This window comes from Danio rerio, chromosome 1, assembly GCF_049306965.1.
Source record: "Danio rerio strain Tuebingen ecotype United States chromosome 1, GRCz12tu, whole genome shotgun sequence".
Classification (NCBI taxonomy): domain Eukaryota; kingdom Metazoa; phylum Chordata; class Actinopteri; order Cypriniformes; family Danionidae; genus Danio; species Danio rerio.
The window spans coordinates 32,127,661-32,144,647 of NC_133176.1; the positions used below are offsets into that span (position 1 = coordinate 32,127,661).

Genomic DNA, 16,987 nt, shown 5'->3' on the forward strand with positions numbered 1-16,987 from the left:
ACCTTTGATTCCATGAGCCCTCACTTTTCATAAGTTCTGTAAGTTCTATAAGTTCTATAAGTGCTTCTGTAAATCATGTTGGTGTGTCAAAATCCTTGCTTGTAAAATATATACCATACTGTAGAATGCTATGTTTAAGCAAATTAGATGAATGCGGTCATGCATGCTGATGAAGGGAATCGCTCACTGCCGTACTGTGTGTTGACATCGCTGACAAGCATATCCCTAAAAGCTTTTTAGAATTAAACATTTAGTTTAGAAGCGGCGCTTCTGGTGTGCGACCTGCTTTACGCTCTTGTCACAGCACCAGTGACACCGGAATTAGGCACCGAAATTCTTATGCTGATTCAGTCCAGTGCATACCGGTTCCAATGGCACCAGGTTTCGGTGCCCAACCCTACCTGGGTGGTTTTAACATTACAGAATATGTTTTTCCACCATTCATAGGCTTTACACTGATTTTACACTGAAAATTACAATTTTGAATTTAAAACTATTTAATAGTTACAAAATTTAAATTAATTCACAAATTATTTCTCTAATAAATGGAAAAAAATATTTGAACCTATAGGTTTACAAATATATATATATATATATATATATATATATATATATATATATATATATATATATATATATATACATACACACTCTAAAAAACGTTGGGTTATTTATTTAACCCAATAGTTGAGTTAAAAATATTTGGTGCTTTGTTGGGTTATTTTAAACCTTTATTGGGTTATTTAATTAATAACTCAACCAGTTGGGTTAAAATTTTTGAATTTCAACCATCAACTGATTGAGCTGACAGAGAACAGCTGTATTAATTTGCGTACGTGATGATGTTTTTGCGCTCTAAAGTTTATGTAAGCTGTAACGGTAAGTTAATGTTATTTTTTTTTTATCACATTGCCTCTGCATGTTGTGTTTTTTATATCCGTTTCACCTGGACTCTTAATTATTGATGATACAAGCGTTCGTGCTTCATAGCTGATCTATATGCGGATAAAAACGCTTTCTCTACCTTTGTGTCAGTCTCTACAGCTGTTTTGGAGGAAATGATACACGTATTTTAGATATTCTGCCGTCATTTTTATGGAGCTAGATTTGTTTCTTTATTATTCAATCAAAAATATTTAGTTTTAAAGAAAAATTAAGTATGAAGTAATTAAAAAAAATAAATATTTCAAATAAAAAACACGTTTAATTTAAAAACTTAGGACAATGATAATAAAATATTTTGCATTGCAAAAAATAACCAATTGTCCTATTATGCAGTTACCACAATTTTCAGTGTACACTCATTAATTTTGCTCTTTTCTGCTGTCTTTTATTGCACATTTAGAATCTTTGCTTGCAGGTTGAAATGTTTTGCTTGTGAGTTGAAAAGTTTTGAACCCATGAAAGCCAGGGTTAATTTTGTGTCTTTTTTATTCAAACAAACATATGAAGTTTTTGACCAAAACTAGGTACAATGCAATTAAAAAAATAAAAGAATTCAAATAATAAAAAAAAACTTTTTTTTAAACAAATTCACACTGCAAAAAATAAACTATTGCCATTTTATGCAGTTACCACCAGATTAATTCATTGTGTGCTCATTCATTTTGCTTTCGGTTTTGTTTCATTTTTGCGGATCTAAAATCTTTGCTTTTGAGTTGAAAAGTTTTGCGAGTTGAAAACTGCAGCTTAGTGGGCGGGATCTTATGAAACACCTTATTCTGTTGGTCATCTTGATTGAGGTCACTTACCATCCACATTTCCCATCTGATTATGTTACGACTGCTAGTATTAAACTTTGTCTAGTCAGATTAGCTGTATGTCCACCAACATAATCTGGATGCAGACACGATGGAGAACAGTTGTGCACGTCTCAGCTGTGCACATACTTTTGAACACATGTATTGGTTTATATACATCTTGTACATATTTCATCTGTTAGTCAATCAAGAGTATTCATCAATATCACAGACTAGACAGAGTTTAGGAAAATGTGGATGGTAATATACAAGTTATTATACACTTTCAGTTAACTTACCTTAAAGAAGACCTGTTGCTCGCTCTGGTCACTAAAGGGAGTCCATATATATATATATATATATATATATATATATATATATATATATATATATATATATATATATGTATGTATGTATATCATGAGATGGACTGTAAACTCATCTTTAAAAAAGGTTGATTCAGGTCGCTGCCACAATTTTATATTAAATTAAAGCTGACAGGCATTTTTGAACATCTCTACTACTACAGTATTATTACTTAACACGCTTATGCAAAATATGTATATGCTGGCAAATGCACTACTAAATATATGTATCTGCTACACATTCCTTCCACATAAAAATATAATTTAAACAGACACATGCTATAGTACTTTACTGTAGTAAAGTGTATTATACCATTTATGTAACAGTATTTTTGTTATTAAAAGCTACAGCTGGGAAATATTGTAGCTGAATTAAGAAAAAATAAATAAAACATTTATATTTCTTCATTGCAAAATACACAGACATAAAACTGTATGACTCATTAAATGATTACTAAAGAGCTGTTTATATTACTTATATAATCACTATAATCACTTATAAAAAGTCAAAATCTACTATTGTCCAAATCCGACACAATTCCAGAAAATAATTCAACACACATCAGGTGGTGATTGATGAGTTTAGTGAATAAATGTCTGTGGTCAGTCAATCCAGATGTTGATGTCTAAGGAGATAATGCAGATGTGGACGCCTGTGGAATCATTGTAGATGTTGATTCATTGATTTAAGACAGTGCAGATGTAAACGACTGTGGAGTCAGCGCAGATGTGGACATCGGAGGAGTCAAAGCAGATGTTTTACGCCCGCTAAGACAGTGATATACCTGTTAGAATAAACTAAAGAAACAGATGAAAAAATAGTTCTAATTAATGTAATATTTTATTCCACATATTTCGTGCCTATGTATTGTTGTATTTTGTAAACCACATTTAAATTACTTTACAACTGATTTATAACGGTTCCTTTAAAGACCAAATATTTGCAATAATGCCTAAAAAAATTATATAGCGAAGGTCACCTGCAAACTGCCCTGTTACTTTTTTCAAAAACAAAGACTTTAACATTGTATAATTTGTTACTAACATTTGTAAACTCTTTACTAACATGGATTATAACCTAGTAACTACGCATTTTTCAAGGAAATCAGAAAGCTTTTTATGAAGTATGCACCTCTCCAACGTTAACTCTTTACTAACGTAATTGTTCTTATATATATATATATATATATATATATATATATATATATATATATATATATATATATATATATATATATATATATAGTAAAATCATTAATCACTGCTTTGTAATAAACCCAAAGATGTTAGTAACACATCAGTTATAATGTTGGGTTAGTGGTGAGTCAGTTTAGAAATGTAACGTGTTGAAGTAGTGTACACTTTACAACAATGTTCCTAATTCCCTTAACTTATGCTTTGCTAGAGATAAATCATGTTAGTAAAAAGTCTACAAACATAAATAACATGCCTGTTGAACAATGTGAGTTAAGTAACATTAAAAACGTTAAAAATTTAGTTTTACTGAATAAATGTTGTTTATTTAGTTATGTTATCTAGTCAATGAACAAATAAATTATTGGCTAACATCATTGCCTAATTACATCAAGCTGTTAATATAAGGAGATACAATAGAACATGACTAAGTTAACGTTAACAGTTTATGCTAAACAAACTCGTTCATCATAATTTTTTCACTAACGCATTAATATGTTTAGTTAACATTAACAAAGATTAATTATTGCTTAACAGACTGAACTAACATTCATATGCCTAACAAAATATACTAAATAAATATTTGTCACGTTTGTAATGAAATACACATACACTGAGTTACTACATTTTCTTACAGTGGAGAATGAATATGATGCTTTAGTTCAAAGAGACAGTAGCTCTTGAGTGGAAACTAAGAGCAACGGGCTGCCGATAATGTTTCCCAGTCTGTTTGCAGACCTACTGTACACCTGGCTATCGTCTACAGACAAAAAGCCTGACTTAAACGGTACATCAATGTATATTTTCCAAAATACACTGGCCTTGCGTTGTCCTTTACAACTGTACAGTAACTTACTGATGGCCGACAGACAGGGCCGGCGCGTCCATAAAGGCAACCTAGGTGGCCGCAGTATAGAGAGGGCGGCATCCGCGACACCTCCCTTACCACCCGCATCCTTAGATATATTCGCCCATAGACGACAGAATAGAGAGGGCGGCATCAGCGACACCTACATCAGCACCCACGCGTCCTCAGTTATATCCCTCCCTTACCTCAGTTATGTCCGCGACACCTCCCTCACCACCCGCATCCTTAGATATATTCGCCCATAGACGACAGAATAGAGAGGGCGGAATCAGCGACACCTACATCAGCACCCACGCGTCCTTAGTTATATCCGCGCATAGTGCGCTGGAAAAGAGGTCTGCGACACCTCACTTCATTTTCATAACCGGTCACTTTCGTTTTCACATTGGGGTTGAGGGTGGCATGATTGTCCTCTGCCTAGAGCGGCAGTTCAGCTTGCTCCGGCCCTGCCGACAGCATAATGTTAGTTAATCGAGAAAATTCAAAAATATCACTGACTAGAATTTAATTCTAGCAGTCGTAACATAATCAGATGGGAAATGTGGATGGTAATACACAAGTTATTATACAGTTTCAGTTACCTTACCTTAAAGAAGACTTGCTGCTCGCCATTAGCTCCCTCCTGTAACGGAAGGCAATTCCAACCGCGCGAAAATGTAATGGGCGTGGCCAACCTGTGACCTCAATCAAGATGACCAATAGAATTAGGTGTTTCATAAGATCCCGCCCACTGAGATGCAGTTTTCAACTTGCAAAACTTTTCAACTCAAAAGCAAAGATATTAGATCTGCAAAAATGAAACAAAACCGAAAGCAAAATGAATGTGCACATAATGAATTAATCTGGTGGTAACTGCATAAAATGGCAATAGTTTATTTTTTGCAGTGTGAATTTTTTTAATTGCATTGTACCTAGTTTTGGTCAAAAACTTCATATGTTTGTTTGAATAATAAAGACACAAAATTAACCCCGGCATTCATGGGTTCAAAACTTTTCAACTCACAAGCAAAACATTTCAACCTGCAAGCAAAGATTCTAGATGTGCAATAAAAGACAGCAGAAAAGAGAGCAAAATTAATGAGTGTGCAATGAAAATTGTGGTAACTGCATAATAGGACAATTGATTATTTTTTGCAATCCAAAATATTTTATTATCATTGACATAAGTTTTTTAATTAAACGTGTTTTTTATTTGAAATATTATTTTTTTAACTACTACATACTTAATTTTTCTTTAAAACTAAATATTTTTGATTGAATAATAAAGAAACAAATCTAGCTCCATACATTTTCACCTTTAGGACCCAGCAGAGACATCAAACCGAGCCCTATATTATTGTTTATTATTCGCCGCTAGAGGGCGCTGAATGGATCGCAACGTTTCTGTCTGTAACTTAGTCAAGAAGAAGTCAACCTTGAACGGGCCTGCAGCTGAATATTATTGTGGACAAGACCAGCTTGCTATATCATCTTTTATCAAAAGAGGATTCATTATCCATTTCAAGGTACTTGATTATTAACTATTGAAAGTTAAATGTTGTTGTTATTACTGTTTGTGTGTACTATATTAAAGGTCCTGAAAATTGCATTTTTACTACATCTTATACTAACCTACAGGGATGAAACCACACCCTGATAATGTTAGATGTTAATGGAAATTTTTAATCAGTTATAGATGACATACAGCAATTAAATATAAGCCTAACAAAATTTATATATATATATATATATATATATATATATATATATATATATATATATATATATATATATATATATATATATATATAAGAATTGTAACATCTGTTAGCTTTGTATAATAATAGTAGTAAGTTAAGTATGTTAATGGGCAAATAGTAGTATGTGCAAACAAACAAAAATACAAATCCCTTAAACATACATTGTCCTTGCCCAGTTTTCTATTCAGGTGAGATTTTAGTGATGCTGTGACCACTGAAATAATAAATGTTGTCTGTCAGCTCATGTTCATTTGTGGTTTATTTTTTGTTTGTTCATTGTAGTTTGCTCTGGACAGAGCAAGGTTTAGACCTCCTTGATAATCTTGCTGAGAAAGGTGAGAAAACAACAGCTCTGTATTTTGTAATATTTACATGATGTAAAAATGCACAGATACACACACTTAAGCAATAAGCAGCTAAAAATGCACATTTTCATAGTTTTTTTTTTTCTCTCTATCTGTTTAAGGTACCCCTGGAGATGACCACTTGCAGCCTTCCAGTTATCTTTTCTCCGTTGCTAAACTGGGTAAGTACATGATTTTTGTTGTTATTTGGTCCTGCAAACATGTGCAAATTAACAATTAAAAAAATTTGTTTTAAGGTTGGAGAAAACATCATTTGGTATATGGAGGATGATTTGCTTTGTCCATCAAGTTGTCATTTGTGGACAGCCGAAATAAGACAATTAATCAACAACTTGAGGGTGAGTAAATGATGATTACACCCAAAAATCTGTGAAACACCCATACACTCATTCAGCAGCAGAGGTGACTCCATGTCCTGGAGCTACATATATATATATATATAATTATTTTATATATATTATTATAAATATATATAATTTTTTATTATTATTATTATATATTTTTTTCATTTTTGTGTGAAATATCCCTTTAATAAATCCAGTCTACTGTTTCTTTGGCATGGATTGAAGTGCTGTTTTTGTTTTTATTTTTAGATTGCTCAAGACAGGTATTTTATACCAACACGCCAAAGATAAACTTTTTGAGGTTTGGGGAGATTCATCACTGTGGATTCTCTTGTATTGCAAAAAAGAGAGGAGAGCATTGGATCCTGGTGAGAAAATCTTGCATAATTTCACCTTTGATATAAGGGGCTTGTTTTGAGTTTAATTATTGTTTTTTTTCTGTTTGATTTAAAGAGAGCCTTGGAGATCCCACTTTGGAGATGGTGTTTAAACAACTCAGCCAGCTATCCGTTCTCCACTGCTATACAGATTGTGCAGCAAGATGGTTCGGCCCTCATACCAGGAGGCAAAACAAACATTTGTTGATTTGCGACCTAGGTGCATAATTTATGACAATAAATGTTGGACATTATTTCATTCATGTGTGTATACTTGGAGGAGCAACAGATACAGAACCCTTTTGTCCTGCTGCTTGGGGATGAACTAAACTGGTCTCAGACATTTGTTATTGTTGGAGGAGTGACACTAAATTCATGGATTTAAATAAAGCTTTGCCAATGTATTAAAAGCTGTGTATTTTATTTACATATAAAGATTACTACTATAATAATAATAATAATAATATAAATTTATTAATATATGGTGGTGAAGCCACTTTTTAGCGAAATAACCCAACAAATTAGTTGTTTTTGTAACCCAAATTGTTGGGTTGACCTTAACAACCCAATGTTTTGGGTTAAAATAACCCAACTGAAAGTCGGTGCCAAATTGACCCACCATTGGGTTACCTGTTGGGTTATGGGAAAAAAACGATTTTTAAAACTTTTTATTAAATAACATTTAAAAAATCTTTATAAACTAAACATCAAAGCACAATATTAACTATGCAAATTATTAACAATATAAACAGCCATATATAAAATAAATAAATAGCCAAAGCTATATCATACGGAAGCGTAGAGCTGCCACCCAGGTAAAAAAAAAATCTGAGCTTTATCACGTTTGTACAATATACTTTTCACGTTCTTACAATATAATATCACGTTTGTACAATATAATTATCACGTTTGTACAATATAATATCACGTTTGTACAATATACTTTTCACGTTCTTACAATATAATATCACGTTTGTACAATATAATTATCACGTTTGTACAATATAGTTTCACATTCTTACAATATAACATCACGTTTGTACAATATACTTTTCACGTTCTTACAATATAATATCACGTTTGTACAATATAGTTTCACGTTTGTACAATATAATATCACGTTTGTACAATATAATATCACGTTCTTACAATATAATATCACGTTCTTACACTATAATATCATGTTTGTACAATATACTTTTCACGTTCTTACAATATAATATCACGTTTGTACAATATACTTTTCACGTTCGTACAATATAATATCACGTTTGTACAATATAATTATCACGTTTGTACAATATAATATCACGTTTGTACAATATACTTTTCACGTTCTTACAATATAATATCACGTTTGTACAATATAATATCACGTTCTTACAATATAATATCACGTTCTTACACTATAATATCATGTTTGTACAATATACTTTTCACGTTCTTACAATATAATATCACGTTTGTACAATATACTTTTCACGTTCGTACAATATAATTATCACGTTATTACGTGAAAACTTTATTGTCCGGTGCGAAGACGAAGAGCCCGCCTAACGTTACCTGAAAACTGGCAGTTTAAGCTATGAGCTGCTTGCAACATGGCCACAATAAACGTGGATAGCCCACTACTGAGATTTCTACGGAATCGTGGTGTACCCGAAGAATGTCTCCAACGGATGCAACAAGAAAACGTAAGTGCTGTCGTTACTGGAAAATGAGTCAAATCGCACGGTGAAAGTACGAGGGCCCGGGCGAGTTTGAACCCACTACCTCCCGGGCAGTGATGCCTGTTACGCGTTACTTAATAATGATAAAAGTTCTTTATCCAAGTCAATGTGCGTTACTATTTTTGTAATTTTCCTTAAAAAAATGTTTGATTTCTTCTTGCGTCTCCTATACGTCAAGTCACGTTTTCAGCATGAGGACAAATCACGTGTAATAGCCCTGCTTTCTTTTACGGTGCAACCCCATATACCCACTCCTCCGCAGGGCATGATCCGACTGTTTCAAGTTAACAGTAAGAAAAGCGAACTCTCTTTACTACGGAAGCGTAGAGAAATGTTACATTTGTTATTTATTATGTGTTTATGCACGTGTCAGCATATGCCTATGATATCAAAGTAACATAAGAACAGTTACCAAAAGACTCTTACAAACCACTCCCGCGGACTCATGTGCCAATTGCTCTGCACATCACTGATGTCCCACAAACCTAGCCTAATATTTGAGGCAGTTTGGATGTGGTGACACAGGGCTACGTGTAATCGGGATGTACGTATCATTTATTTTTTTTATTATGGTGACAGCTGAAGCTAAAAGAGGAATTTAAACACACCCGGCATGCATTCAGATCAGGGGCGTTGCTAGGGTCGAAAGGGATAAGGGGCTTAGCCACAAAGAACCCCCCCCCCAACCCCCAAATTTTCTGCATGTCTTCAAATCTGAAAATATGATTTATTTTTTATAGTGTGAGTTGTTATCTAATGTGATACAAAGCTACAAACATGTTCATTTGGACAGAGTGATTAACTGAGGTGTAGTGTTGTCAAAATAATGGAATTTCTAAATTCAATACCTTGCAAAATATTGATATTCAATAGGCTACTATTTTTTACATAATAACAATTCTATCAAAAATAGTACGCTAGCTAAGGCTACAAAAAAAAATAAAAATAAAGATCTATATGCTAGAAATATGTTTACTTTAAATTTCTTCAGAGGGATTTTTTTTTCAGTTTTCCTCAAAATAGGGTGATGTGGGCATTGTAGCACTTTAAATGCATGTAATGCCTGTTTTATTCATACTTGAGCAGAAATTCCATATATATTCTTCACAAAAGTAGTAGAACATTCTAGGAAATCCCTAATATGGATGAAGGCATCCAGCTGTTGCTGTAGTAGAATAAAAATACGATCTGAATCAAAATAAAAAGGCTTTAACTGATCATTTACACGACTGCGACAATATTTTTTTTATACAGTTGAAGTCAGAATTATTAGCCCTCCTTTGAATTTTATTTTATTTTTTAAATATTTCCCAAATGATGTTTAACAGAGCAAGGAAATTTTCACAGTAGCCTATGTCTGATATTTTCCTTTTGAAGAAAGTCTTATTTGTTTTATTTCAGCAAGAATAAAAGCAGTTTTACATTTAAAAAAAAAAACATTTTAGGGTCAAAATTATTAGCCTCTTTAAGATTTTATATATTTTTCCTATAGTCTACAGAAAAAACCATCGTTATACAATAACTTGCCTTATTACCCTAACCTGCCTTTAAAGCCTTTAAATGTCACTTTAAGCTGTATAGAGGTGTCTTAAACAACGTCTAGTCAAATATTATTGCACTGTCATCATGGCAAAGATAAAATAAATCAGTTATTAGAGTTGAGTTAAAACTATTATGATTAGAAATGTGCTGAAAACAATATTCTCTCCGTTAAACAGAATTTGGGGGGAAAAATAAACGGGGGCTAATAATTCAGACTTCAACTGTGTGTTCTTCCAACCATTTTAGGTATTTTCATAAGAAAGTCGATTTATAATTTGATTCAAACTGACATAGCATGTTACAGTAGAATATAATAATAAGCTAGATGCATAAACTCACTGTGATTTAACTATTACAGAAACAGATGTGACTTGCTGTATCATATAAATATATGATATCTAGAAAGCTAGTACAATTTACGTTTTTTTTACTTGTATTTACATTGATATGATGCACATTTTACTGATTATAGTTATTTTATGTCACCAAAACTACACATATTTTATACTGTGGAAACAAGCTTCATCAGTAGTTAAAACTATTCAGTTTCGCGAAAGAGTTGTATTATTACCTCATTAGCTTCAGCTCCTCAAAATAATAAATGAATGATGTGCAGTGGCGGGATTTTTTTAACACCATGTGACAACAGAGCCACTCCCACCTGCCGGTAGAAACAGGTACTGCTGAACAGCTGACGGTTTAATTACCTGACACAAACGCTGCGTTAAGTGGAATGTTCGTGATGTATGTGGTAATTTTTAGTACTTAAATAACAAAATAAATGTTATACAACATATTTTTATTTAAGTGCAACATATTCCAAGAGATCAGGGGCTTTTGACAATACATCAGGGGCTTAAGCCCCCAAAGCCCCCCCCCTCGCAACGCCCCTGATTCAGATGCGCATTTAGGCGCGTTGGACAATAAAGCTGCGTTCTGTACCTAAGCAACAAACAAAAAAATACTCAATACATACTAAACTTAGAAAAAATGCCATTGAGCAGAGTCTGCAATCAAACTGCATATTAAAGAAAATACTACAAGCATTTTGCTAAATTTACTTAATAATGAAACTAAATAAAAATATTACTAATTTGCCATTTAAAACAAAACTGAATGATTATAATGTCTGCAAAAGTAGAAAAAGCTGTGTGAATGACAGGTAAAAACACATTGTCAAAAAAAAAAGGGCTTCAGTAAGGCTCGGGCTGAGAATTCTGATAGGCTGTTGGACAAGAGCTAGGCTAGGGCCTGAGTGTCTCGGGCCAGGGCAGGGCTAGGGCTAAAATTCTTAGTTCTATTCTTTTTAACTCAAATTTTATTTTGTATAAATGATAGCTCCACTAAATGATGCATAAGAAGTGGTTCCACAATTTACAATACATTTTATTTTAGAAAAATAGGTTTTAAAATACAAGTTTAACATTTTTCTTTTTAAAAAAAGGGCAACAAGACAAACAGGGAATAAAACTTGCAGGGCTGAGACTAACTGGAGGAGGAAATAGACACACGGGGGATTAAATCCCAAAAAGAAACAAGTACGAATAATATAATAAGGTCACCCCAGGCAATAGTGAGCATTCACGCCAACGTAAGGGGACCCACCACACGCACAAAAATGGACCGCCACCACCGAGGCCACCTTCACCACCTCCTGTCCCAGACTGCCCAAAAGAAAAGGGGAGCTACAAAAGGGGAGTTATCCAGGTTTAAACAATATATTATTCAAACAGTGGAAATAAGCTACAGGGAAATGTGACTTTTGTTTTCAAGAAACGAATCAGGAATGTATTACATTATTTTTTATTCTGTAAGGGAACTGATACAAAATGTACATGATATCAAACTAAAACTGGGCAACCAAGATGTTTTTAACCAAATTTATAGTGTTTATAATTGACGATATCTTGTAAAGATTAAATTAATAGAGAAAATATAGTTTAGAGAGAATATAATTTAATAAAGGTAATCAGCAAAATTGGATAAATGTTATTCTGTTACTTGTTACCAACTGTAGTAATTTATTCAGCATAGGTTGGAACTGCATTCTTTTTTTTTCACTTTATTATAGAAAAAAAAAAATTAAAAACATCTGAAGAGTGTATTTATAATTTTTACGTTTTATTGTGATCTACAATTAATGTAATCAGTCAGGATAGGCAGCAGGTATACCTTGTGTACTTGTAAAGTAATAAATATTTTTGTCATTACAGATTGATGCCACAGTGATTGATCTCATGGATGACAAGACCCTGTCTGGTTACATCCCAACATATGGTGATCGGATAGCTGCAAGACGGTTCTGCTTGCAAAACAATAGTGCAAGTTCAAAAGATTCAAGAAAAAACTCATTGTTTGAACGATTGAAGCAAAGGATGGGTATCAATGAAAATGAGAAGAAACCTGACCATGAGGAGACATTTGGGTCCAAGAGGAAAAGAGAATATGCACAAAATAATAGATGGGCTGAAAAAAAGACTCGAAAAATTGAGTTGGGGTGGATCCATGAAGGGAAGCAAGTGAGAAAGCGCAGAGGAGGAGGAACAAGGACCTTCCATGTTTCTGAGATTTTACAGCATGCTAAAGATCTTTTCTTTCCAAGTGGAAAAAACAAATTTGGGAGGTGGGAAGTCTTTAATCATGACATATTGGACTATCAAGAAGAGGCTGTATTTGATGAAGATGTCACAGTTGGAGACCTATACTATGCACTTAAAATGGGAATGCAGAGATTTTACTTGTGCACTAAAAAAATATCCAATGATGAGGATGATGATGATGAAGAGGAAGCTTTTGAAAATGGGGAAACGCATGTGAACACCTCAGCACAACTGACTGATCCACCTCAAGATGACATGGAAGCTCCTCAAACAATTGTGGTCTTGTCATCTGATTTTACGAATGCCGATCAAGATGCATCGGACACATCAGAGGTAATGATTGGCCCCTACCTTGGAGAACCTCTAGCTTGTCATCTTGATGACACTGTAATACTTGAAGATGATGATCTGGTCATCACATCCCTTACACCTCCTTCAATAAACATAGCAGTCAGTACTCCAAACCCATCCATAAGCAATGAAGCAATGAGTTCTCCAGCATCATATGATCTTGTCTGTATCACCATCAAACTTCATAGGGTCAATATTCTGGAGGAGATGATCACCCAGTTCAAAGATCCAGCACTCCTGGGCTACCCTCTAAAATACATCTATATTGATGAAAAAGGAGATGATGCTGATGGCGTATCAAGGGATGTGTATGCTGCATTTTGGTCAGAGTTTCTCGATAACACAGCTGAAGGGGAGGAGTTCAGGGTGCCTTCACTGTCCCCTAAATGGCAAGAGGAAGAGTGGAAGTCCATGGGTAGAATTTTACTAAAGGGATTTCAAGACCATGGATATTTTCCTTGTCGCCTTTCCCCTGTTTTCACGGTGGCACTCATCTTTGGTGAAAATCAAGTATCAAATGAAATGCTGTTTGATAGTCTTCTCTTTTATCTTAGTCAATCAGACAGGGATCTGGTAACGAGGGCTCTAAACGAGGATCTTTCAGATGAAGACAGGGATGAACTGCTGGATCTCATGGATCGCCTGGATGTATCAGTGCTTCCAACCACAGAGAACTTAAAAGGCCTTCTTTTGAAAGTTGCACACAAACAGTTAATCCAAAAACCAGCATATGCAGCAGAGAAAATGTCCTCAGTTGCAAGCCATTTCCTAAAAGAAGCTTTTCAAAGTCCAAAAGATGTCCTAAAAATGTATGAAGAGAAAAAGCCAACAACTAGAAAGCTTTTGAAGTTGTTTTCTGCATCTCCCACTACTCAGGCAGAGAAGCAAAGCTTCAGATTTCTGCAACAGTACATCAGAGGACTTGATGAAATAGGGTTTAGAAGGATGTTCAGGTTTGTTACTGGGTCAGATGTCATCTGTGTTTGCCAGATAGAGGTCCTGTTCACATCGTCGGATGGATTGGCACGACGACCCGTGGCACACACGTGTGGTCCTGTTCTGGAACTACCATGGACCTACACCTCTTACCCAGAGCTACGGACTGAACTTGACAATGTTTTAGCCGCCAAAAGCTCTTACGAGTTCAGCATAGTCTGATAGAAGTACACCATGTGTAAACCAAAGAATGAAAAGTTTGATGGAACAATGAAGTCCAAATTAATATGGTAAAATAACCTATAATGATCACATTTTTGTTTTGAAAAAAAGAGGAAGAGCTTACATATGTTAGGGGAAAAAGCTGTAATTGTATTTGAATTTCCTTTCAAAAATAGAAGATAATTTTTTTCTTCACAAGAACAATTTTTTTTTTCAATTTAAGGGTTTCATAATTCAAATGTTTACCAAGCATGTCTAACCAGCTCATATTATTATGCAACAAGAGGTCCACATTGTTTAAAATTACAGTTCTTAAAGGTTTCATAGTTCAAATGTTTACCAATTGAAATGTTAACTAAGCATGTCTAACCAGTTCATATTGTTTGGCAGCAAGGGTTTAAAATTACAGTTCTTAAGATCTGCCTAGGCTGTTTTTAACAGGTCTGTGTTATAATTCTGTGAAATGCAAGAAGTTGTATGTTTAATGCAATAATTCAAGAGATTTATTATTTTAAAGTATCTTATTTACTTTTTGCCATCATTCGCTTTATAATATTTTGAAGAATGACTTGAGATAATTTAATTGGCATTTTTTTATTGAAGCAATATTTGACGAGAAAAAAGTACACAGAACACTGGTATTTGAGTTGAGTTTTACAGTGTTTATTGAGAGTCCATGTTTTCTTCCATTTACATTCAAATTAAAGGGAGATTTATATATAACGGTGTTTGTTTATTGCTAAATAATTATGATTTATTTCTATTTACTAGTTAACAAGAAACTATTAAAGGGTGGATAACAGTTGAACAATGTTTTTATCCAATTTAAAGACACTGGTTACAAGATCTCATAAATGACAATGAATAGCATATAACATATTTTATATAACATTTTAAGAAACACCAAAACCATTTGTAATACATTACTGTTAGCCACTTGTATCAAATAGAACATCATTACACACACAATTATTGGTGCTTTACCCAGTCATTGTATAAGTTGGTATTAAGTTTAGTTTTAATCTTCATTTTGTATTCTCCAGATTGTCCACCTGCTCCAACAACCAAGCTTTAAATTGGTGCTTAAATCACAATGCAGTCAAAAAGCAGTTAAAAATAAGGAGGAATTTTATTGTTGAAAAATCATCTCTGAAGTTGAGTTTTTATTTGAAAACAACCCAGTAACTCCATTACAAACATCATGCTGTAATACTCAAAATTCAAGCCATAAAGACATAATGCCACCTTATACAAAATAAAAAGGTGTATTTCATATTATTTATGTTGAATGTATTTTATGGATGTAGATAAAGAATGATCACATTTACAGTGTTTTCATCTTCCGAAAGAATCTGGAATATGTTTAAACTAAGAAGGCAGTTTGAATCTTTGTACTTTTGTTTTTTCCTGCCTTTTGTCTGAATAATGTTTTGGAGGTTATGTATTATCGTGTGCTGAACTGGTTAAAGATGCACCAATAAATGAGTCATAGATTGTAATTTGCCAATATTCAAAAGGTGACATATCAAAAGTAACAAGACATTGTAAATTTTCAAAATATTTATATAGTTTTCTTTTAGGAAAAAACCTTAAAGAATTTTTTACAGATTATGCAAATAATATGTATCTTTCTCAAAAATTAGACTATAGTAATGTCACTGCAACTAAAAATCTCAGTTTATTAAAACAAAGTAGTGTACAGCAACCACACTTTGGCACTGCATTTGGAATTGTTAATGTCAAGGGATTTGTTTCATTTTGATTGTTCAATTGAGTACATAGATTTGGTTTAATATGTCAGCATTCACTTGCTATGATCTTGATTAGAAAACGAAAACAAATAAATAACAAAAGTGATAAATTGTCACACAAATAAAATGATGTGCCCAAAATTGTATCAGTAAAAGTGCCCAAGTTGTAAGTCCTTCAGGATATAGGCTCTCAGGAAAAGATACAGTTCAATGGATTCATCTGCTGTACTTGGTGGAGTTAAGAAGTTCTCTGACATTATAAGGCAGCACAAGCTGAAAACTGTTTCATCACAGGTATAAGGTCCTCTCTGTTGGCATTCTTGCTTACAAACATCCACTGAATTCTGAGAAACCTCTTTTAAATAATCCTGTCCTCCAAAAAGATGAGGGATGGTGTACATCAGAATCGGACGTCCACTTGGGGCAACTGCACTTCTGCTTCTGCGTATAATGTGGGTGTTCCACAGATGCACAACTTGCTGGAGCTCTTCCTGTAAAAAAAAGAAATAAACAAAAAACAAAACACAGGGACAGAGAAGAAGTCAGTTTGTCAAAAATACTTTCATCAAAATAATAACAGTGGTTGTGATAGAATGATGGTATCAAGAATTGCCCTGTTTGTGTGATATTGTGTAAATGTGTCTGGACAGTGAAATATTGCATGTTTCAAGTCTTGAACAGAATCATATTAAGTCTATTATAGTTATATGAGTGGTGTCAAAGCACATTTTATGTACTCTGTAAGAGGTAGGGCAGCAAGAGTACAGCTATATCCGTAAGTTTCAGAATTTCAAGTAGGCTATATAATAATACTGCATTACAATATTACTGGGGTAAAGTTGTGATAAGCTACTTGTCAAAGAA

General features: G+C 33.6%; 2 protein-coding genes and 1 long non-coding RNA gene across 8 annotated transcripts in view; 2 read left to right on the forward strand and 1 right to left on the reverse strand.

The window, feature by feature from the left end:
* The first annotated feature begins 5,566 nt into the window (after positions 1-5,566).
* LOC103908832 (uncharacterized) lies at positions 5,567-15,868 on the forward strand. 2 transcript variants are annotated; one of them, XM_073951928.1, is made up of 5 exons: positions 5,567-5,671; positions 6,188-6,240; positions 6,372-6,431; positions 6,507-6,608; positions 12,477-15,868. In XM_073951928.1, exons 3-5 carry the CDS (start codon positions 6,384-6,386, stop codon positions 14,370-14,372), a joined length of 2,046 nt encoding a protein of 681 aa, XP_073808029.1. In that variant the 5' UTR covers positions 5,567-5,671; positions 6,188-6,240; positions 6,372-6,383; the 3' UTR covers positions 14,373-15,868. The 2 variants fall into 2 exon arrangements, with proteins under 2 accessions (XP_073808029.1, XP_073808037.1); XM_073951936.1 differs by lacking the exons at positions 5,567-5,671; positions 6,188-6,240; positions 6,372-6,431; positions 6,507-6,608 and adding an exon at positions 7,781-8,685 and having other exon boundaries at positions 12,477-15,093.
* LOC141385765 (uncharacterized) lies at positions 6,864-7,401 on the forward strand. Its single transcript, XR_012406743.1, has 2 exons — positions 6,864-6,982; positions 7,068-7,401. It is a non-coding gene; the product is annotated as an uncharacterized lncRNA (long non-coding RNA).
* The window catches only part of ednrba (endothelin receptor Ba), a 29,938-nt gene continuing 27,972 nt past the window's right edge, over positions 15,022-16,987 (reverse strand). For all 5 annotated transcript variants that reach the window (XM_073908312.1, XM_068222547.2, XM_073908132.1 and 2 more), the window contains one exon: positions 15,022-16,614. Coding sequence is in view for 3 of the 5 variants with exons in the window: in XM_068222547.2 (XP_068078648.2) it covers positions 16,270-16,614 (345 nt within the window). In the remaining 2 variants the exon portion in view is untranslated. The remainder of the gene's footprint in view (positions 16,615-16,987) is intronic.

Coding starts and splice junctions, on each gene's coding strand:
- LOC103908832 (XM_073951928.1), top strand. CDS start 6,384: ATGACCACTTGCAGCCTTCCAGTTATCTTTTCTCCGTTGCTAAACTGG. Junction 6,432..6,506: donor TTTCTCCGTTGCTAAACTGG/GTAAGTACATGA, acceptor ATTTGTTTTAAG/GTTGGAGAAAACATCATTTG. Junction 6,609..12,476: donor AATTAATCAACAACTTGAGG/GTGAGTAAATGA, acceptor TTGTCATTACAG/ATTGATGCCACAGTGATTGA.